Consider the following 25,000-nt stretch of genomic DNA (forward strand, 5'->3'; position numbering starts at 1 on the left):
AATCACAACTCATCAATCATGTCCAGATATTTGACTGGTGGTGTCAGTATGGATACATTAGAATTTTCTGTTGTTTTCTGGATGTTATCTAAAGTGTCAGGGTCAGGCAAGAAAAGAACGCTTTTCAATGTGTTAATCCTATTTCTGTAAAATGTTTGTGAAATTTAAATGTAATGTAAATCTCCCAAGAAATTCTGTACAGATACCAAATACTTTGACAATCAATATACACTTAATACGGGGTCACGGTGGCTTAGTGGTTAGCACGTTCACCTCACACCTCCAGGGTTGGGGGTTCGATTCCCGTCTCCGCCTTGTGTGTGTGGAGTTTGCATGTTCTCCCCGTGCCTCGGGGGTTTCCTCCGGGTACTCCGGTTTCCTCCCCCAGTCCAAAGACATGCAGGGTAGGTTGATTGGCATCTCTGGAAAATTGTCCGTAGTGTGTGATTGCGTGAGTGAATGAGAGTGTGTGTGTGCCCTGTGATGGGTTGGCACTCCGTCCAGGGTGTATCCTGCCTTGATGCCCGATGACGCCTGAGATAGGCTCCCCGTGACCCGAGGTAGTTCGGATAAGCGGTAGAAAATGAGTGAGTGAGTGAGTGAGTGAGTGAGTATACACTTAATACACTTCTGCTAATGCAAGGATTTTGTTTGTATTTTTTTCCACACCAAGCCACGCCCCTCCGTAAGCCACTCCCCATTACCAAAGTCCCGCCCCCAAAATCTCACTCTAAGCTGAACTCAAAAGTCGGCAGCCCTGAGAATCTCCTCACAGAAGATTAGTGTATTAGACACACAAAGTTATTATTTATCTCTAACATCTATCCCTAATGATCAAGCCTGAGGTGACGGTGGTGAGGAAAATCTCCCTGAGATGATATGAGGATGAAACCTTGAGAGGAACCAGACTCAGAAGAGAACCTCATCCTCATTTAGTGACACTGGACAGGAAATAATGTCATTTCTACAACAGTTTAAAGTTCAGTGGAATTGTGGAACCAAGAGCTCCCGAGGAACTAGACTTAGGAACTAGACATGGATTCCTTCCTGCTGAAGATTTCAAATGTTCACAGATTCTGACCGGAGCACAAAGCTGACCGACGCGTTAGTAGTTTGAAGACGTGAAGCATGATAATCTCCAGTTATGTCATTATTTATTTATATTGTGTTTTTATATTGAGTCTCACACAATAATTTGTATGAATTGTGTGGAGTCTTACAACATGAAGTCCTGCTCCCAGCACGGCTGGTGTCCTCGCACCGTGATGGTCGTACTCTTGACATTCTGCACCTTCAGGGTCACGTAGGCGTTGAATTTATCTGGAATGAAAAAAAGAGTCATGTTTGTTAGATTTCAGTCTGCTTTCTATTCCCTCCATCACGGTTGTGCTGTTTCTGACTCAGAGGTAGTGTTAAGATTCTTCAGCTCGACCTCTGAAGCTGGAGTTTACATTCTCACAGGATTTTAGTTATTGCTATTCGACATCAGAAATCCTCCACTGCTCTGACAGCTCGAGGTGTTCCTCAGACATGCTGTATATCTGTCTGCAAGTCCATCATGTCACTACATCTAATACATACCTCACACACACGTTCAAATCTAACTCCCACACGCACACACTCCTACCTCATATAAACATATTCCTTCCTCACACACACACACACACACACACACACACACACACTTTTCCCTTACACACATATTCCTTCCTCTCACACATGCACTCCTTCCTCTCACACACACACACACTTCTCCCTTACACACATACACACACACAATCTACCTTACATGCACATTCTTTCCTCACACACACATATATTCCTACCTCTCTCACACACACTCCTTCCTCTCACACGCACTCCTTCCTCTCACACGCACTCCTTCCTCTCACACGCACTCCTTCCTCTCACACGCACTCCTTCCTCTCACACGCACGCCTACCTCATATACACATATTTCTTTACACACACAAGCACACACTTCTCCCTTACACACATATATTTCTACCTCACACACGCACTCCTTCCTTTCACACACACACACACACACACACACACACACACACACACACACACACACTCCTTCCTCACACACACACACACTTATTCCTTTACACACACAAACACACACACACACTCTACCTTACATGCACATTCTTTCCTCACACACACATATTCCTTCCTCTCTCTCACTCACACACACACACACACACACACACACACTCATCTACCTTACAGTACATGCACATTCTTTCCTCACACACACATATTCCTTCCTCTCTCACACACACACACACACACTCCCACCTTACACACAGACACACTGTCCTAACTTTCACACACATTCCCACCTCATGCACACACACTTTTTCATCACACAAGCATATTCCCACCACTAACACACACACACACGCACCCCAACGATTAGTTATTGACAGAAATAGTTTGCCCGTCCCGCCGAGAATGAATGACCAATTTTGCTTTCGCACTCTTGTGGACATGGAAAACTGCGTCTCCTGATGATGTTATACCAACTTTAGTGTTAGTCATTATTGCTTCACTTAATTGTTCATTTTGTATGTTAATAATCATAACACTAATCACAACCTTGTTATTATTATGTGTTGTTACTGCTATTATTTTCATTGTTGCTCTTATTATACAATCGCTTAAGATCCATAAACCCATCAGGTGTAAATGGGGTCTTTATCAGTTGCTTGCTGTCCCTCACAGCACGAGTGCGAGTTAAAGATCAGACGTCAGACTACATCGGACCTCGCTGACTAAAAATCTCAGATGTGTTGGAGGGATTAAGTGGTGTGACCTAACAGTACTGCTTCATTTGTGTCTGAGTGCACGAGGATTAACACACAAGCGCACACACACACAGACACTGTGCTTGTATCTTGGTCTATCTATAAAATTCTATAAACTTTAACTTGCATTATTATTATTTTTTGGTGTTTTTGGTTGCCGTGGTGATTCGAACAAACAGAACCCTGTTTTGCCATGACAACAGCATCAACAAAACAACGAATTCAAACAGAAATATCAAGGACAAAAGATAACAAGTTATTTAAAGAATTAGACGTTACTGAAGGGTGAAAGGACAACTCGAATGCAGAACAACAGTTTACGAAGGACAACGAATGTTTTTGTCCTGCACGAAAACTGGGCTTTATTATGGGTAAAGGTTTACTACATGCAGTGCTTTTAACTCTGGTCTTATAACACATAATAACATAATACATGACTGTATATTTACCACAGCTACAACCACACCAAATTGATTGGTGAAAAAATCTGCGTTTTAATTGAAATAACACAAAAGTTAATATTGACTAACTGCAAAAGAAATCAGCTTGCCATCAATCAGGAATTAATTAACCTGTTAATGTCATGATCAGTTTGTTAAAATTATTGTATAAAATTGAATTTATTAAAATTTATTTGCACATCCATGGTCTGATGGAGCTATGCAAAAATATATATATTATAATAAATAAATAAATAAATAAATAAATAAAACATTTATGTGCCGTTCGATCAACAAAAAAAATTACAAATTGACTAGTACAAATAAATAAATAAAGCATGCCATTACAGGGGGGCACGGTGGCTTAGTGGTTAGCACGTTCGCCTCACACCTCCAGAGTTGGGGGTTCGATTCCCGCCTCCACCTTGTGTGTGTGTATGGAGTTTGCATGTTCTCCCCGTGCCTCGGGGGTTTCCTCCGGGTACTCCGGTTTCCTCCCCCGGTCCAAAGACATGCATGGTAGGTTGATTGGCATCTCTGGAAAATTGTCCGTAGTGTGTGATTGTGTGAGTGAATGAGAGTGTGTGTGTGTGCGCCCTGCGATGGGTTGGCACTCCGTCCAGGGTGTATCCTGCCTTGATGCCCAATGACGCCTGAGATAGGCACAGGCTCCCCGTGACCCGAGGTAGTTCGGATAAGCAGTAGAAAATGAGTGAGAGAGAGAGCATGCCATTACCTGTTAATTTTAGTTACTTTTTCCCCTGTTTAAAATATTATTATTAATATTATTATTATTGTTGTTGTTGTTATTATTATAACAACAACAACAACAACAACAACAACAACAATAATAATAATAATAATAATAAACTCCAGATGAGTTCTTCTAAACCTTCGAAGTGGGGAGTTCAGTTTGATCTCTTTGGTATACCTTTGGGACCAAATGGGTTCTTTAGTTTCATGTACTTGGAATATATGAACCCAGGGTTGTAGAGTTCCACAGAGTTCAAACCAACAAGCAGAACATTCTTTTGAATATTTTTTTAATAAGTAAAAAATCTTTTGTATTGATAACTTGATCATGTTAAATGTTGCTTAAAGGCAGGGTCTCCGATTTTTGAGAAATGCTTCAGAAAACTGAGTCGGCCTGAATAATTAAAAAAAAAAAAAAAAAAAATCAAAAACAAAATTCAAAACAAACGTGTAGCCAATGAGCAGAAAGGGGCGGGGCTTGTCAATGTGGGCGGAGAGAGTGTTCAGTGCGCATGTGTGACATCAGCAGAAAGCTGTTTTAACATTGACATGGAGGATAAAATTAAAGAAAGAAAGCGAAGAAAGGCTTACGATAAGGTAAGAAGTAGGACGTGTTAATTTTAGGATCAGTTTTCCAGCGCTGGAGAAAACTGAAGGAGCAGGAAGGCCTGCGATGGGACACCGAGGCGCTTTTTTCCTTCTCGATAGGTGAGTAACGTTGGTTTTACTTTGTTACACAGAACTAATATATGCCTTTGTCCTTTACATGATTATGCTTGTGTGTCATTTTTGCTTGTTTGTTTATCTACAATCGTATTGTTCTTCCCTTCAGCTGTGATAAAGACACAATTCTTTCCATTATTTGCCTGGGTTACATATGTATGTGTGGGCGGAGCTATCAATACAGGGGTGGGACCCAATTGGGTTAGGGGCGTGTTTGTTTTGGTGATTTCAAATGTCGACATTGGCTTTCAAAAATCGGAGACCCCACCTTTAATGATCTTGTCATTAACGTCACGGTTAACCTCAAGGACTGGACATTTGTTTATTTGTCTTCTAACAAAGTTTCCAACTTTTCTTACTTTCCGTCTCTCTGACAAAGTCAGAAAAATCAGTTTTAACAGTTATGTTAAATTCTAAATTCTGATTGGTCAGCTGTAAATATCAGGGTTCTTTCTTTGTTTCTTTCTTTTTCTCATTTTATTTCTTTCCTGCCTTCTGTCTTTTCCTTTCCCTCCATTTCTCTTTAATTTCTTTCTCCTTTTCTCCATTTCTTTCTTTCTTTCTTTCCTGCCTTCTTTCACTTTCTTTCTCTTTTTTCTCTCTTGCTTTCTTTCTCTTTCTCTCGCTTTCTCTTTTTGTCTTTCTTTACTTTCTCTCTCCTTTTCCTCCTTTTCTTTCTTTCTCTCTCCTTTTTCTCTTTCCATCTCTCTCCTTTTCTCCTTTTCTTTCCCTCTCTTTTTCTTTTATCTCTCTCTCATTTTCTCTCTTTCTTTCTTTCCTTCTTTCTTCTCCCTTTTCTTTCTCTTTTCCAGTCTCTCTCTTTCTTTCTCTTTTCCAGTCTCTCTCTCTCTCTTTCTCTTTTCCAATCTCTCTCTCTCTTTCTCTTTTCCTTTTTCCCTTCTTTCCTTTCTTCTTTCTGCCTTTTTTTCCCCTAGTACTGAGACAGTGCAAAAAATCTTTAAAAAACAAATAAATTATATAAAAAAAATCACCAAAAATTAACCATTCATTCATTCATTCATTCATTTTCTACCGCTTATCCGAACTACCTCGGGTCACGGGGAGCCTGTGCCTATCTCAGGCGTCATCGGGCATCAAGGCAGGATACACCCTGGACGGAGTGCCAACCCATCGCAGGGCACACACACACACTTTTATTCACTCACGCAATCTCACACTACGGACAATTTTCCAGAGATGCCAATCAACCTACCATGCATGTCTTTGGACTGTTGGAGGAAACCGGAGTACCCGGAGGAAACCCCTGAGGCACGGGGAGAACATGCAAACTCCACACACACAAGGCGGAGGCGGGAATCGAACCCCCAACCCTGGAGGTGTGAGGCGAACGTGCTAACCACTAAGCCACCGTGCCCCCCCAAAAATTAACCAATAAATTAAAAATGTAATTAAAAACCTTTTGTACTTTACCTGGATCATGTTACAGACGTTGCTTTGTGTCTTTAACGTCATGGTTAATCTTCTGACATTAGCGCAATAGCTTGTAGGTTTGTTTACTAACTAATAAACTTCAGAATAGCACTAGATGATGGATGGATACGGTGGAGGTAGAGTTTTTTTGCAGCACAATCTCAATCACACAACAAATAAGTCTCAGAAATTGAATGACGGGAACAAACCAATGCTGAATATAACCTGATTAAAACATCCCACATAACTCAATCTTCTAATTCCAGGCTAAACTAATAACCCGCACACAGCAAAGGACTCGCTGCCTCACCTGAAGACACGATCCATTTCCCCCCTGAGGGATCAGTTTTAATTGAAAATGCCACTTCCCTGGGATTGAAAATGAATCCTCCAGACTGGGATGTTCCTTCTCTAACTATTAGCAAACATTAGCGTTAGCATCCCATGAGACCGTAGCACTATTTACTTACAGCTAGGACACCTGAGAGAGCTGGATTAATGAGACATTTCCATCACACACTAAGCACACACACCATTTCCCTTCACTGCCTGGAAATGAAACAAAACGAACCTCAGGGGTGTTTTTATGATTTAAATATCATACCTTTTTTTTTTTTTTTTTTTTTTTTTTACACAGATTTTCTTCTTGTTTTCCCTCTGTTCTGCATTACATATTTAATAAAAAGTTATTTAAATATAAAAATATTTACGTTTATTCAATAGTTCTTTATTGTTGGCAAATATTCATCATGTTACATATTAGACATATAGTGCAAATTTTCTTTTTAATATAAAAATCAGTGATTTTTATTTTTAACAATTTTTAGAAACGTTATCATGCTTCATAAAGTTGTAATAAATATTGTTTTTGTTTTTCAATTACATATTGTTATTTTTTAATAAATGTAAATCTTATTTTTTATACAAAAATATCAATGTGCTTTAGATGACATTTTGTCAATTATATATATATATATAGTTATTATTATTATTATTATTATTATTATTATTATTATTATTATATGAAATACAAATTATTTTTAATACAAAAATATCAAAACACTTTTGTCATAGAACTGCACAAAATAAAGAAAAGAAATCTAAATGGAAATCTACAGTAACTCCTATAACAATAAATGCAAGGTGAACGAATTCACTGAACACAATTCAGACCCAAACTGAGCAACTGATGGAACAAAAACTCCCAACACACACAAAAACCTGAGAAGGATCACGATGTCCGACAAACCCTGTTAAATCAAATCAAACAACCAACGTGATCCATGTGAGGCAGGCCGCATTGTGTTTAGTGACAGGACTAATGTCATGAACAACTGTGTAGTTTACAGAACTGAGCAAACACGCCGGATCTCCGAGAAACAAAAGAGCCAAGTGTCAATACAGCAGAGCCGGCTGGTGACCGTGTTTACCTTCAGCCGTACAGGGAGGAGACGCGGCTCTAACGCACCACCATCATCTGATCCCGTGTTTGATTTGAGACAGAGCCAAGATCAGGCGTGTCGCTCACTACAGTCCCACCGGCCTCAGCGTGATCAGACACTGACGATCCTCACAGGGAATGAAGTGCTGACTCAGAGAAAAGCTTTCATTACTGAACTTTAATAAGAATGGGATTTCTAAATGATGTGTTACTGTAATACTGATAGCAAAAAATTATCAAAAGTCTTTTTAAAAAAAAAAAAAAAAAAAACCCTATAAATCATTTAAACATCCAATTAAAATAATCCCTGCGAACATGATTTGGGTCTCAGTGCAGTTTGATTCCAAACAGCAGTGATACAGCAATTCTCCTTTTCTTTCTTTCTCTTTCGTTTTCTCTATTTCTTTCTATCGCCTTTTCCTTCCTTCCTTCTTTCAGTCTTTCATTCTTTTGCCTTTTCATTCGTTTCTTCTTTCTTTCTTGTCTTATCCTTCCTTCCTTCCCCTTTTCCTTTCTTCCTTCCTTTTTTCAGTCTTTCACCTTTTTCATCCTTCTTTCCTTCCGTCTTTCTTTTGCCTTTTCCTTCTTTCTTTCGCCCTTCGTTCATTCATCCTTTCTTTCTTTTGCCTTTTCCTTGATTCCTTCCTTGTTTCTTTCATTCTTTTCTCTTTTTCTAGCACAGGGACAGTACAAAAGAATTCAAAATTCAAAATAAATAGATATTTATTTTGTTTTTGTATTTTTGTGTATGGAGACAGAGATAAAAGTGTAAAAAAAAACAAACAAAGGAGATTTCGGGCCTGATTGACACACCGACATTTTTATGTTGCTATAACGTGAGTGAAAACGTGTCACATGAGAGATTGAGAAGTGAAGGTGAACGTGAGGTGACGTGACATACAGCTAAGTACGGTGACCCATACTCAGAATTTGTTCTCTGCGTTTAACCCATCCAAAGTGCACACACACAGCAGTGAAAACACACACACACACACACACACACACACACACACACACACCGGAGCAATGGGCAGCCATTTATGCTGCGGCACCCAGGGAGCAGTTGGGGGTCCGGTGCCTTGCTTAAGGCCCGAGACTCGAACCCACAACCTTAGGGTTAGGAGTCAGACTAACCATTAGGCCACGACGTCCCCCTTGATTTTATTTATTTAAAATTTGCATGGCAAATTACTCTGGCTTCAGAAATATTATTCACTTCCTGGTCATGTTTCTCATTGTATTACTTCACAAATTCTATAACCATTTCCTCGATCCCGAAATGTGTCTTTAACATGACATAAACAGAGATTACAGGTTCAGTAGCGCTGCTGTGTATAAAGGAGTAGGACTGTGAGAGCGTGGGCCTTCCCCAGCATTCCCTTACTTCCTCCTTGGTCACGGGGCTTATGGGAAAGCTCTAAGGGCAAACAGTGCAGAGGATTAGTACGGGGACGAGGGAGGGGGGTGGGGGTGGATTTGGGCTTAACCTACACTGATCTCATTCCCATTGCAGAGAAACGACAGCCTCGGGACGTTCCCTAATGTGTCTCGATCGGTCAGGCTGTGTGGTTTCCTCACCCAGAGACAATACCAGATCTACGGCCGAAGTTTCTCTCTGTAATATTTCCTTGTGCTCGGTGAAAGACTATGGGAGGGTTCGAAATGTCAGGAGCAGAACAAACTCTGAACAAACGAGCTTTGTGTATGAAAGATGAAACCCGAAAACTCACAAAATAAACGCTACGCAACTCCGTCTTGTGTTACACCGAAGGACAAAATGCCATCACACACTTACACACCACACTTAGAGGAGAAATATCTGTGCTTACCCAGAGGCCCGTGGAGTTTGGCTTTCTTAACTAGAGAGAGAGAGAGAGAGAGAGAGAGAGAGAGAGAGAGAGAGAGAGAGAGAGAGAAAATGGTTAGAATATGCAAGAGAAAAAAATGCAGCAAAAAACACAAGCAGAAATAAAATGGTGAGATGAAGACAGAGTTTAAATCCCAGTTTAAAGACTTCAGTAAACTCCACAGTGTTCATCTGTCATTTTTTCTCTTCCTATTTCTCTATCTTCCACTCTTTCTTTTATTTATTTTAATATCTTTTCATCTTGTTTTTTTTTGTGTTTCTCGCTCCTTTTCCTCTTTTGCTCCATTTTTCCTAATTTCTCTTTTTCATTTCTGCGTAAATATTTATTTTTCTTTCTCTTTTTCTGTTCTTTCTTCCATTTTATTCTGTCTTTCTAAACCTGTTTCTTTTCTTCTTTTACGTCCTATCTGCCATCTTCCTCCCTCATTAATGGTGCTTGCAACATTATTACTATTGTGCCGGACAAAACTTTTCCCGCAGCGTTTGTCCTAGACCCATGAATGAGGTGTCAAATCGACCGGCACATTGAGGAGAGGTGTGTTATTACTTTTATAAGCGATCCGAGTACCGGTACTGGGTCTCAAAGTGGCCTTTTTTCCCCATAGACTCCCATTATAAACTTTGGAGGTTTATAACTCGGCAAGCTTTCGAACTATCTACACCAAACTCGGTCAGCTCCTTTAGGGTGATACTCTGAACAAACTTTTACATTGGTGTACCGACTGGCCTTTCGGTTGTCCCACAGCCCTGCCCCCAAAATATGCAAAATCAAAAAAACTTTTTACAACATGGACATGTGACATATCAAAACACTCACAACAATGAGGGGAACTTCCTCACGTGTATTTTCATGACGTCATGTGAAGTCACGTGAAAAAAAATTAGCACAACGTGGACATGTGACCTAAAAAGACATTCAGCACAATGAGGAAAACTTCCTCAGGAGTATTCAGATGACGTCACATGCTCGACTAGCCTCCGGGATTTGCCACGTGCAAGCACCATTCAGATTTTCTTCAGGAAATGTACGTTCTAGTTTATTTTTTTGTTCTTTTTTTTCCTTATATCCTTGCTCTATGTTTTTCCATTCATCCTTCTTAACCTTTTCCTCTTCTGTTCTTCCTTCCTTTCTTCCTTTTATTTATTTTTCCTTTACTCCTTTCCCTCCTTCTTAAGATTCTTTCTTACTTTCATTCATTTATTCATTCATTTATTTCTCTCTTTTATTCATTCATTTCTCTCTCCCTCTTTTTCTTTCTTTCCCATTCTCTTAATCTTACTCTCCTTTTCGTTTTCCCTCGTTCCGATTCCTTCTATTTTTTTTTGCGCTGTCCACATCTATCCGCACGGTCACTATTACAGGATTGAGTGAGATTATTACAGCAGATTATTTACTAGATGAATGTGACAGATGGATGCTGGGATTGGACTGTGTGCTTAACGGCATCTCAGGATTAACAGAACCTACATTATTGAACTTTTTCCCTGTACATTGAGCCACAGAGCAGCTTGATTTAGGTTTGCTCTGATACTCACGGATCAGCTTTGGACTGAAGTTACGTGAGAAACCTCCATTAACTTTTCCATTGTGATGTGTCCCTCATGCCTCCTGAATCCCTGATGCTTAATGTCTAACCGTTAATGTTGGGCAAAACGATGGAAACTAAGCCTCATCTCAGATGCTGGTTCACGCACTTCACAAATAAAGCTTCCATGAGTAACTCCACATCCTTCCCATTTTAATGATGTTAAAACAGCATTACAAGCTTTTCATATACATGACGTCTGTTCTTCATATAAATGACTACCTAAAGGGGTACTTTAAATAAATAAGAAATAAAATATTTTAAAATTGTATATATTTAATTGCATTTGTATTATATTATATTTAAATTCATTCATTCATCTTCTACTGCTTATCCGAACTACCTCGGGTCACGGGGAGCCTGTGCCTATCTCAGGCGTCATCGGGCATCAAGGCAGGATACACCCTGGACGGAGTGCCAACCCATCGCAGGGCACACACACACACACACACTCTCATTCACTCACGCACTCACACACTAGGGACAATCTTTTTCCAGAGATGCCAATCAACCTACCATGCATGTCTTTGGACCAGGGGAGGAAACCGGAGTACCCGGAGGAAACCCCCGAGGCACGGGGAGAACATGCAAACTCCACACACAAGGTGGAGGCGGGAATCGACCCCCGACCCTGGAGGTGTGAGGCGAACGTGCTAACCACTAAGCCACCGTGCCCCCCTATTTAAATTAATAAAGAAAATACATTTTTAAACACATAATTTACCCATTAACTGGTTGAGTTTAACCAAAATATAAAGAACTCAAAAACCAAGTTGTTCTGTAAATAATGATGGTTCAAGAAAACAAACATTTAAAAATCATCCATCTATTTTCCAAAATGCTTATCCTACAAAGGGTCATGGGGAGCCCTATAGCAGGGGACTCGATCACACAAACACTCGTGCATACAGACAATTTCAGCCTACGACACGTTTTTGGACTGACGGAGGAAACTGGAGAACGCAGAGGAAACGTGCTGAAGTTTGAGGAGAACCTGCAAACTCCACAATCAATTTGGTCATCTCCAAAATCCCACCCACCAGCCACCTCTCCTGAAAATCACACGATGGCAAACTACTGGGAAACCAAACCCTTAAGCCAACCAGCTGCTTTTGTTCAAACTGCATCTCATAACACACTTGAAGGAAAGCATTGAACAACCTCTACCACATACATGAGCTCATAATCCTGTGATTGACAGAAGAGGAGGAGAGAGTAAGCCCCTCCCACACTGAGAGCACGGCCAATTTTTCGCTTGGCTCCTATCCATGGATGGCTGCGTTTTGGCCAAAATCTCCTCCTGAACTAGTAAACTACTGTTACAACTGACCCCCAGTATACTTATAAGCTGTGTCTTTACTTTTTGAGAAGGACATAAAGAAATGTTACACCCATGTTGGATCACTCTGTAACGGAGTAGAGATCAGGCTTCCAGGAGGTCAACAAGCAGGAACTGTGTAACAGGAAGCAGGACGTGAGGATGGAAACTGTGCATGTTGACTTCTGGAATTTGTTATTTGATTTTGGCCTTTTGAAGCAAGAGAGAGAGAGAGAGAGAGAGAGAGAGAGAGAGAGAGAGAGAGAGAGAGAGAGAGAGAGACTGAATGCTTAAACTGATGGATGAATCCAACAGATGGACAGAGGATTACAATTCCAATCTCTTTTTTTTTTGCATCCTCTTTATTTTTTTATCTTTTTTTTTTTTTTGCTCAATTCAGCCTGCCCTGATTTACCCTGAAAACAGGTTCAACAATTCTCCAGAAACCAAACCTGCTCTTCTGTATGAATAGAATTCTTATTTTCCCAAAAGCACTTTAGCAAACTCATCATAGCAAAACCTTTATCATGTTCAACAATCTCTAACAGCTACTCTTATATATCTGGGTCACAATTTCTGGCTCTGCTTTGGTAAAATCAAACTCTCAATAAAGTGCAGGTCAGTGCAGGTCAGTCCCAGTAAAGGAGGTGTGGCCAGAGTGCCAATCAGTTCCAGTAAAGGAGGTGTGGCCAGAGTGCAGGTCAGTCCCAGTAAAGGAGGTGTGGCCAGAGTGCCAATCAGTTCCAGTAAAGGAGGTGTGGCCAGAGTGCCAATCAGTTCCAGTAAAGGAGGTGTGGCCAGAGTGCAGGTCAGTCCCAGTAAAGGAGGTGTGGCCAGAGTGCCAATCAGTTCCAGTAAAGGAGGTGTGGCCTGAGTGCCAATCAGTTCCAGTAAAGGAGGTGTGGCCAGAGTGTAGGTCAGTTCCAGTAAAGGAGGTGTGGCCAGAGTGCAGGTCAGTCCCAGTAAAGGAGGTGTGGCCAGAGTGCAGGTCAGTCCCAGTAAAGGAGGTGTGGCCTGAGTGTAGGTCAATCCCAGTAAAGGAGGTGTGGCCAGAGTGCCAATCAGTTCCAGTAAAGGAGGTGTGGCCTGAGTGCCAATCAGTTCCAGTAAAGGAGGTGTGGCCAGAGTGTAGGTCAGTCCCAGTAAAGGAGGTGTGGCCAGAGTGCAGGTCAGTCCCAGTAAAGGAGGTGTGGCCAGAGTGCAGGTCAGTCCCAGTAAAGGAGGTGTGGCCAGAGTGCCAATCAGTCCCAGTAAAGGAGGTGTGGCCAGAGTGCCAATCAGTCCCAGTAAAGGAGGTGTGGCCTGTGTGCCAATCAGTCCCAGTAAAGGAGGTGTGGCCAGAGTGCCAATCAGTTCCAGTAAAGGAGGAGGTGTGGCCAGAGTGCCAGTCAGTCCCAGTAAAGGAGGTGTGGCCTGAGCCCCAGTCAGTCCCAGTAAAGGAGGTGTGGCCTGAGCCCCAGTCAGTCCCAGTAAAAGGAGGTGTGGCCTGAGCCCCAGTCAGTCCCAGTAAAGGAGGTGTATAATTAGACATACACATAATACATCATACAACTGTGTGCTCCAGTAGATACACATTATTATCTAGTTCTGTTTCATATCATGAACAGCAGCTACGCTAATTCCTCTCTACTGGTTTCTCTTTTTCTACCCATTTCGAGGCATCCAGAGATTACACCAGCTCCAGGTGTGTTCTGCTTCATGATGATTTCTGACCTTCAGTGAGAAGATACCAACTCCATGTGGTGTTTGAGGAAAACAACCTCCTAATAAATACACAATTATCAGACTGTATCTGACTGGAGAAAGGACATTATTCATAATAACACTCTCTGGTGTTTATAACAGTTTATAATCACACCCTCCAGTGTCACCCAAATGAGGATGATGTTCACTTTTGGGTCTGGTTCCTCTCAAAGTTTCTTCCTCTTCCATCTAAGGGAGTTTTTCCTCGACACATTCGCCTCAGTCACCTCAGACTTTTATACAAACAACACAAACACATTTAAATAAAAGTCTAATATTAATCTTAAACTGTTGTATAATAAATTTATTTTGTACTATGTTTATGTTCTGTAAATCTGCTTTGAGACAATGTCCATTGTTAAAAGCGCCATACAAATAAATTTGAATTGCATTGATCATGTCTGACTGAAAACTAATGGCCAATATTTGCTTTGGAGTTAGTCAGGATCCAGGAGGGCTGTTCAGTGTGTGAAGTGGATTAGAATCCTCATGCATAACGACGTCCAAACAACAGGTGAATGACGGTGACATCTTCACCGTGTAGCACATGGAGCATGCAAATCCTCACTCACTCATCTTCTACCGCTTATCCGAACTACCTCGGGTCACGGGGAGCCTCATCTCAGGTGTCATCGGGCATCAAGGCAGGATACACCCTGGACGGAGTGCCAACTCATCGCAGGGCACACACACACACACACACACACTCATTCACTCACGCACTATAGACAATTTTCCAGAGATGCCAATCAATCTACCATGCATGTCTTTGGACCGGGGAGGAAACCGGAGTACCCGGAGGAAACCCCCGAGGCACGGGGAGAACATGCAAACTCCACACACACAAGGCGGAGGCGGGAATCGAACCCCCAACCCTGGAGGTGTGAGGCGAACGTGCTAACTATTAAGCCACCGTGCCCCCCGCATGCATGCAAACCCTTCCTTTATTAAATGTGGAAACATGCTGGAACAATGTTCTAAATGAGTCCAATAAAACCAGGCCTGTGACTGATGACTGAAGAGAGCTCTACAATAAGCAGGACAGCTCTGAGGAAATGAGGCTGGAGTGTTATTAAAGATGAACAGGTAATAATGTTGACAGGATGGAGCAGAACATTCAGTTGCGCTGTGTGTGTGTGTGTGTGCGCGCACGCATCCTGGCTCTGCATGTAATGACATCACCATAGCGATGGGCTTTGTTCTAGACAGAAATCAGGAAACTGAAGCATGATGGTATAAAGGAGAAGGTGAGCCACGTGTGATGGTCACACACAAGATTGGACTGTACACTGGAGCAGTGAGGGTTAAGGGCCTTGCTCAAGGGCCCAACAGTGGCAGTGCTGGTGCTTGAACCCCGCTCTTACAATCAACAACCCAGAGCCTTAAACACTTGAGCCACCACTGACCCCAAAAAGGAATTAAAAACCACATGTCCACAATAAACCCATAATTTCTCCATCTATTATTAAAACTAAAATTCAGTTTTTCCATGTGATTAGATTTCTAGACACATTTACACAGGCATAAAACAGCTACGAGCTATAATGAGTTTATTCAGTGTTTTGAAAATCCACACTCAAATCACACCGGATTTACGAAACCTAATCGTGTTAAACAGAACTCAGTTCAATTAGTTGGAACCGACGTTGGATTAAATAAATTCAACAAACTTTTTCCCCCCCGATTTCTGTTTTTCCAATCCGCATATTAAAACATAGACGTCATGATTTTTAATCCGATCTTGCCGTAAACGTCTTCCCGAAAATCCTACACACACACACGATGTTTAATGAGTAAGACATCCAGTAAACATTTAACCTCAATATTAACCACGCTTTCTAATATGATCACAACAAAAACATGAGTCATGTTGGAGATCTCTAATAAATAAAATTCAGGGATATGGAACAGGAGAGAAAATCAACCATAAATAAAAAAAAAAGAATAAAAGTACATTTTTAATGCAAGATGCACTTTTTTCAAAAAACTGTGACAATATTTCACAATAAATGTTCATCACTTATGATGAAGGGACGTTGATCTAGCACACGGCTGCGGTTTGTGTCGCTCTGTGAGTTCAGAGCCTCTTTTGTGCTCGCAGGATTGTGCTGTGGAGATTCAATGACGGCTCATTATGCTTCGCACGCATAAATAAATCTGGCAGAACAAAAAGAGAAGATGCGGTTTGCCAGAAGAGTCGACCGCTGATTTGCACCTACGTTTTCCCTTCAACACACAACGAAAAAAAACCTGGAAGCAAAAACCATCTCAGTCACAGAGGAGTTAGTGAAGATTCAGTTTAATCAGTTAACTGAGACTTTTATCTTAGAGCAACTTTGAGATAAAATGGGAAAGAATCCGATTCGAATGCAGATCTGTTTGAGGAAACATCATATAGGTTTTGTGATGACTAAAATGATTCAAAAAAGGTGTGTATAATAAAAAACCCCACAGATTTAAGATAGTTATAAAGAAAAATATGAATGTAAAAGACTACATGGTTCATTATTTTCATAAAACACAACAAAATGATGTTTTGAGTATTTAGAATCAAGTTCATTCAGTTATAGAAACATTTAACGTTAAAAACGGCCACAGAAGAACGACTTCGCAAGCGTCTCGTTTTTCTACTTCAAAAGTTAAAGAGGAGACAAAAACTGCATCTTGTCGTCATGTTACAGAAAAACCATTTGCTGTGAAGCTTCAGATCTCGCAAAGCCTTAATCATTAATACAACCTTTAATTACCGCATCCGCTTGACTTAATTAAATGAGCTAGCAATAAAAACTACCTAATAAAAAAAATTATGTGGTTCAATGACCAGGATTCTGTTTTCAAACCTGTCCTGAAAACATTCTTGATTAAAAACACAGAATCTTTTTCTCTTCACGTCCACAAGTGCTCAAAATAAAAGATTTCTCAAGCTCATGATTTATCGGCAACATGTTCCCGTTCTACACGTTTCTCAAAATTAGCTCTGCGACAAGGTGACGTGGGTCACGTCACCTTCATCAGATCTGAAGCAGTACTGGGATCACACACACACACACACACACACACACACGCGATCAACAGAGTGGCCAGACAGACATCAGACCACACCAGGGGCAGATGCTGATCTGGAACTGGCGACTGGCCACAGAGGAAAGCTGCTCATTTCTAGGAGTGTGTTCAGCCATGACACACACAATGACACACAATTACACACACACACTGCACAATCAAGGAAAAACCAAACACGTGTCCTATTTCAGAAACAACAAGCCTCTTCCTGCACAATTTGAATAAAAATAATTCAACTAGATCAGGGATTAAGGATCAAGACTACAAGCAGAAACGACAAATTCATGCCCCTGTGTGTTAATTTGTGAATAAAATGCGTGTGCTTCACGGTTTTTCTACAGGTTATCTGAACCGTAGCAGACTTTAGGCTCCGCCCACTTCACGATCACAACATCGTATATCCGTGAAAAAAGAGGCACACGTGTTCACAGCATTAAACAAATCAAATGAATCTGAATAGAAAATACAATGGAGAACAAAAATTAGAGAACAATTTAAAAACATTTCCTAAAATATTGTTCATCTTCAAGGAATATTAGCTGTGGATCACGGTTCTATTAGCATTCATTTACATTTACAGCATTTAGCAGACTCTCTTATCCGAAGCGACGTACAAAAATGCTTTTAAAAAATACACACATACAAGCAGGGGAGAAAGTGCTAGTTCAAGTGTTTCATAAAGAAGTAGGTCTTAAACCGTCGTTTGAAGATATCCAGTGACTCAGCTGTCTGGACCCCTAGGGGAAGTTCATTCCACCACCTCGGTGCCAGAACAGAAATCGGTGCCAGAACAGAATCTTGTTGTATACTTACCTCTTACCCTGAGCGATGGTGGGACCAGTGGAGCAGTGCTGGTAGCTCTGAGGGTGCGAGGTGGGTGGAGTGTGTGGAGTGATGAGGACTTTGAGGAAAGATGGTCCATTTTTGGCTTTGTAGGCAAGTATCAGTGATTTGAATCTGATGTGTTCAGCTACCGGAAGCCAGTGGAGGAACGCAGCAGTGGGGTGGTGTGGGAGAACTTCATCATCATTAGCAGAGGATGAATTGCATTCGTAGGTAGAGGAGACCTGACAGTGGTGAGTTGCAGTTGTCCAGTCTTGAGATGACAAGAAACTGAACAAGTACCTGAGCAGTAGCTGTGGACAAAAATGGCCGAATCCTTCTAAAGTTGTAGAGAATGAACTAACATGAGCAAGTCACAGTAGCAACATGCGAGGAAAAGGGCAGTTGATTGTCCACGATAACCCCAATCTAATTCTATTCTATCCTCCACTTTACACACTTCGGGTTCAGTCCTTCCAATTTTGAGCGACGACGATGAACGGTAGTAGAGAAAAACACAGGTGTAAATCCAACACAATGAGATCAGGTCTAATACAGATGCTCGGCGTGTCCCAGAAATATATACACGAATAAATATCAATCTGAAACTTTATTAATCAGTTCACTTTAAAAGACACAATGCTAAACTGGCAGCTATACGATTTCTGTGCTTGTTAGCAACAATAAACTTTAACTTTCCTTATTTATTTATTTATTTTTGCCTTGACTGATTTGTGTCAGGAGGAAATGATGACATCAACATGCCAATTTACGTTATAATATTTTCTTTAAAAAGTATATTATTAGGTAAGTGTATATATATATATATATATATATATATATATATATATATATATATATATATATATATATATATATATACACACACATACATACACACACACACACACATATATATATATATATATATATATATATATATAATGTGTGTGTGTGTGTGTATGTATGTGTGTATATATATATATATATATATATATATATATATATATATATATACACACATACACACACATATACATATATAAGTACACTTTATAAGAAGTACTTAAAGCTCATTTCAATATAATATTCATAAATAAGTAAATAATTATAACTCAAAAAAAGAAAAGGTAGAAATGGATTTTAAAAGTAATGTAAAGACGAAAGTAAAACAAACAGCTGCATTTTAGAATTACATTTCCATCTCACACTCACACACACTCACCTCACACACACACTCTCACTCTCACACACACACACACACACACACACACACACACACACACACACACACACACACACACACACACACACACTCACCTCTGACACACAGCAGTGACATGTCAAGCTTTTTCCTCCCCAGTTATAGTGATAGTTTTATCAGAAAACAAGTCAGCTTCTCGTCCTGACACATTTCCAAACTTTACATTTTATTAAAGTCACTTTATTTCTTCTACTACAGTGATGAAGTGCCCCACAGGTGCCACGTCCAGACACACGCAGCTTCCCTTCGCCATGATTACAAAAAAAAACCTCCTATAACACAGAGGAAAAGCGGAATGAGCCACAGGGCGGGACTGATCACTCTCAAATGACATGAGGTCCAACCAATCAACTCAGGGAATTCTTAAACTAGGGGGCGGGACACTACAACGAATCGACCAATCATCAACTGAGTAGGTGTGTCGTATCGCTAAATAAACATTCAGAAGAAACAGGTGTGACGCGCTGATTTGTAGTACACAGCGTTTCCATGACAACCGCGCGGGCCTTGATAACTATTAACGGATGTGACGTCTCTCCTCAATTGTTTATTATTTTTGTAAATATAAATTTCAGTGTTTTTTTTTTTTTTTTAAACAATTAAACATTTAAAAACTCACCCACCCACTAGTCAGGGTCACAGTGGATTTGTTTATTACATTTAATTTAACATTTACTTATATAAAAGCCACATTTGCCATTTACTTATAAGTATTATAAATATAATAATATTTGTTATTTAATCTTATGCTAAATAATGTATGTATATATGCATGCATATTTTTTACTTTAATTAATTAACTCTAATTATGAAACACACACACACACAAACACACACACACACACAAACACACATATATATGTGTGTGTGTGTGTATGTGTGTGTGTGTGTGTGTGTGTGTATTTCATAATAATATCATTTTATATATCTTATTATTATTATTATTTATTATATTATTATATTACCTCTCCTCGAACCGCCACCTTATTGCGTGCCTGAATGATCCTAGGAGCTATGTTGTCTGGGGCTTTCTGCCCCTGGTAGGGTCTCCCAAGGCAAACAGGTCCTAGGTGACAGGCCAGACAAAGAGCGGTTCAAATACCCCTTATGAGGAATTTAATAGCAAGGTCCGTGACGTCGCCCGGTATGGCGCAACCGGGGCCCCACCCTGGAGCCAGGCCCGGGGTTGGGGCTCGCATGCAAGCGCCTGGTGGCCGGGTCTTACCCCACGGGGCCCGGCCGGGCTCAGCCCGAAGGAGCGACGTGGAGCCGATCTCCTGTGGGCCCACCACCTGCAGGAGGAACCGTAAGGGGCTGGTGCAATGTGGATTGGGGTGGCAGTCGAAGGCAGGGGCCTCGGCGACCCAATCCCCGGACACGGAATCTGGCTCTAGGGACATGGAATGTCACCTCGCTGGGGGGGAAGGAGCCTGAGCTGGTGCGGGAGGTTGAGAGATACCGACTAGAGATAGTTGGGCTTGCCTTGGCTTGGGCTCTGGAACCCAACCCAACTCCTTGGATGGATGGATTATTATATTATTTATTTTATATACTTTTATATATTCATCTTAACACATTTTAAGTGTTAAGAACACTAATGATGGCAAATTTTACTACATGTAAAAAAAAATTGTTATACAACATTTTGCTTTGTAAACTTATTTGTCATTTATTATTCGTTTTTGAGTACTTTTAAGTAGTATGCAGGAGTTTGGGATAAAATCAATTTGCAAAAACAGGACCTTTTGATGTTTGTGTTATTATGACAAATTAATGAATTAAAATTAGGAATTAGTTAATTAATTAAATCAATTGTTTGATTGATTGATTGATTGATTGATTGATTGATTGATTGATTGAAAATATTTATTTCTCTGTGAAGAATACAGACTATGCATATGATTATTATTTAGTAAACTAATTTACTTAACCACAGCTCTCTGGCTGATTTTATGTAGGACAGGAGTCTGATTGCTGTGACCAAGTGTGTGTCATTTCTTTGGGACCATAGTTTGTGTATGTTTTGTGCACTGCATTTTACACACATACCAGAACATCACAAGGTTCTTTATGTGAAGTGAAGATTCTATTGCCATCCCATGGCTGATTATTTTCCTTCAATTAGACATCTAGAAAGGTTTTCTTCCTTTATACCACAATTTGCCAACAAGCACACTTTAATCCATTACTATAAAAATACATTATACTCTTTATTTATTTCATGTTAATTTAGGGATCTATGGATTACTTATGTTATTGACCATAAGGATCAAACTTTTTACATCCTGAAGACTTTCAGTGAAACTGACTTTGACTGTGACAAAGCTCTGACACTGGAGGACTCCTTCCATAAAAGATGAATACAGAAATCTCCTACAGATAAATCTCCTTACAGAAAAACATCACCATGTCAATAATCCAGACACTTTATTTTAATTCTGATTATGTGTAAAATCTGCATACTTTTCAGAGTATGAGTGGACCAATCAGAATCCAGAAAGCTATCAGACAGATTGATCATCCTGCTTTGGATAATTATTAACTAACTAACTAACTAACTAACTAACTAACTAACTAATAATAAATAAGAAATATTCAAACTCCTGCTATTTTAGATTATTTTCACATTATAATGTCTGAAATGTATCCCGGAACGACATGTTGATGCTTTATGTTTCCAGTACGCTGTCGGATCCGTTTTAAGGTTGTACTACTAACTGACGTTAAACGCACCTCTTTTCCGTAGCTGTACTTTTCGCTGTGAGAAGACCGTCGATTGGACAAAACATTGTCCAATGGTTGATCGAGCACGAGCGTGTGGCCATTCATAAACAATAAAAGAATACGACACGTGATAAAACTGACCAATCACAGTTGAGGAAGGCGGGCTCTGTCGCAAAACGGGTAGGATAAACTGATGTAAGCGGTTGCAACTTTACACTAGCTCAGGTGTGGATAGGGTCGTGTTTATAGGTGAAGGTTTAAAGCTCTGACCATTAATTGGTTTCATTATTTTAAGTGAAAACGCTAATAATTAACACGACATGCTGAGGACAGTGGTGTGTCGGGCCGGAAGTGGGCTTTTAAAGGTAAGTGACATCTGTGAATGACAGCGCGAGCCCCTCACGTGCGAGTCGGGATTTATGTTTATATCTAAACTTTACAGGTTTTATGATCATCTTTAAAGCGAGATTTAATGAGAGTCTTGTCTTTATTTGTAGCACACATGTCGGAGCAGACCGGTGTTTTGGGGGACTTCAGCTCAGCAGCGATGGGCTTCCAGTCTCCCAATGAACACCGTGATTCTGTTTGTACCGCAGCAGGAAGCCTGGGTGGTGGAGAGGATGGGCCGCTTCCACAGGATCCTGGATCCAGTAAACACACACACACACACACACACACACACACACACACACACACTGGGTGGTGGAGAGGATGGGCCGCTTCCACAGGATCCTGGATCCAGTAAACACACACACACACTCACACACACTCACACACACACTGGGTGGTGGAGAGGATGGGCCGCTTCCACAGGATCCTGGATCCAGTAAACACACACACACACACACACACACACACACATACATACAGGGTGGTGGAGAGGATGGGCCGCTTCCACAGGATCCTGGATCCAGTAAACACACACACACACACACACACACACACACACACACTGGGTGGTGGAGAGGATGGGCCGCTTCCACAGGATCCTGGATCCAGTAAACACACACACACACACTGGGTGGTGGAGAGGATGGGCCGCTTCCACAGGATCCTGGATCCAGTAAACACACACACACACACACACACACACTCACACACACACACACTGGGTGGTGGAGAGGATGGGCCGCTTCCACAGGATCCTGGGTCCAGTAAACACACACACTCACACACACACTGGGTGGTGGAGAGGATGGGCCGCTTCCACAGGATCCTGGATCCAGTAAACACACACACACGCTCACACTCACACACGCTCACACTCACTCACACACTGGGTGATGGAGAGGATGGGCCGCTTCCACAGGATCCTGGATCCAGTAAACACACACACACACTCACACTCACACACACACTGGGTGTTGGAGAGGATGGGCCGCTTCCACAGGATCCTGGATCCAGTAAACACACACACACACACACACACTGGGTGGTGGAGAGGATGGGCCGCTTCCACAGGACCCTGGATCCAGTAAACACACACACACACACACACACACACACACACACACTCACACACACACACACTGGGTGGTGGAGAGGATGGGCCGCTTCCACAGGATCCTGGGTCCAGTAAACACACACACTCACACACACACTGGGTGGTGGAGAGGATGGGCCGCTTCCACAGGATCCTGGATCCAGTAAACACACACACACGCTCACACTCACACACGCTCACACTCACTCACACACTGGGTGATGGAGAGGATGGGCCGCTTCCACAGGATCCTGGATCCAGTAAACACACACACACACTCACACTCACACACACACTGGGTGTTGGAGAGGATGGGCCGCTTCCACAGGATCCTGGATCCAGTAAACACACACACACACACACACACACTGGGTGGTGGAGAGGATGGGCCGCTTCCACAGGACCCTGGATCCAGTAAACACACACACACTCACACACACACGGGGTGGTGGAGAGGATGGGCCGCTTCCACAGGATCCTGGATCCAGTAAACACACACACACACACACACACACACACACACACTGGGTGGTGGAGAGGATGGGCCGCTTCCACAGGACCCTGGATCCAGTAAACACACACACACTCACACACACACGGGGTGGTGGAGAGGATGGGCCGCTTCCACAGGATCCTGGATCCAGTAAACACACACACACACACACACACACACACACACTGGGTGGTGGAGAGGATGGGCCGCTTCCACGGGATCCTGGATCCAGTAAACACACACACACACACACACACACACTGGGTGGTGGAGAGGATGGGCCGCTTCCACAGGATCCTGGATCCAGTAAACACTCACACACACACACTCACACACACACTCACACACACACTCACACACACACACTCATACTTACATACATACACACACACTCACATACATACATACATGCATACATACACACACACACACACACACACACACACACTGGGTGGTGGAGAGGATGGGGATCCACAGGATCCTGGAGCCAGTAAACTCACTCACACACACGCTCACTCACACACGCTCACTCACATACATACACTTACACACACACACACACTCTATAGTGTGTGCATGTATTTATTTAAGTGAGATACAAAGAGTGAGAGAGAGACAGACAGACAATGAGAGAGAGACAGACAGACAAAAACATAAGAACCCATGCATTCAACCATACATACAATCACACACACACTAAAGTGTGTGTGTGTGAGAGAGAGTGTGTGTATGGTTGAATGTATGGGTTCTTATGTTCTCAGAAATAGCTGTTAGATTTGCAGTGTTTCAGGTTCTGGTTGTATTGGTTTAGAAAAACAGGAAGAACAGATGATGATAAAATATGCTCTACATAGAGGGAAACAAGCACCTGTGTATCTCAGTTATTGTAGTGATTAAAGATTAAACATTACACTGAGATCAACGTCTGCTTTTCTCCAGGGACTGAACGTATTAATCCCGATCCTGGACAAAATCCGCTATGTGCAGAGCCTTAAAGAGATCGTGATCGATGTGCCGGAGCAGTCTGCCGTAT

The 25,000-nt window shown here is 41.5% G+C and overlaps 2 protein-coding genes across 4 annotated transcripts in view; one reads left to right on the forward strand and one right to left on the reverse strand.

Moving 5' to 3' along the window:
• The window catches only part of unc13bb (unc-13 homolog Bb (C. elegans)), an 86,252-nt gene extending 66,723 nt beyond the window's left edge, over positions 1–19,529 (reverse strand). Inside the window, exons 1-3 of one of the 2 annotated variants that reach the window (XM_060895341.1) lie at positions 19,324–19,529; positions 9,434–9,463; positions 1,221–1,320 (exon numbers count right to left, since the gene is read on the reverse strand). In XM_060895341.1, coding sequence (XP_060751324.1) covers positions 1,221–1,320; positions 9,434–9,463; positions 19,324–19,345 — 152 coding nt within the window. In that variant the 5' untranslated portion in view covers positions 19,346–19,529. The remainder of the gene's footprint in view (positions 1–1,220; positions 1,321–9,433; positions 9,464–19,323) is intronic. The other variant, XM_060895342.1, reaches the window with a different exon arrangement.
• Positions 19,530–22,137: 2,608 nt separating this feature from the next.
• stoml2 (stomatin (EPB72)-like 2) overlaps positions 22,138–25,000 on the forward strand; it is an 8,973-nt gene continuing 6,110 nt past the window's right edge. Inside the window, exons 1-3 of one of the 2 annotated variants that reach the window (XM_060896484.1) lie at positions 22,138–22,356; positions 22,489–22,641; positions 24,907–25,000. The exon at positions 24,907–25,000 is cut by the window's right edge and continues 6 nt beyond it. In XM_060896484.1, the coding sequence (XP_060752467.1) occupies positions 22,312–22,356; positions 22,489–22,641; positions 24,907–25,000 (292 nt within the window). In that variant the 5' untranslated portion in view covers positions 22,138–22,311. Of the gene's footprint in view, positions 22,357–22,488; positions 22,642–24,213; positions 24,274–24,906 lie in introns of those variants that run through there. The other variant, XM_060896485.1, reaches the window with a different exon arrangement.

Source organism: Tachysurus vachellii, chromosome 20 (assembly GCF_030014155.1).
Source record: "Tachysurus vachellii isolate PV-2020 chromosome 20, HZAU_Pvac_v1, whole genome shotgun sequence".
NCBI classification, from domain to species: domain Eukaryota; kingdom Metazoa; phylum Chordata; class Actinopteri; order Siluriformes; family Bagridae; genus Tachysurus; species Tachysurus vachellii.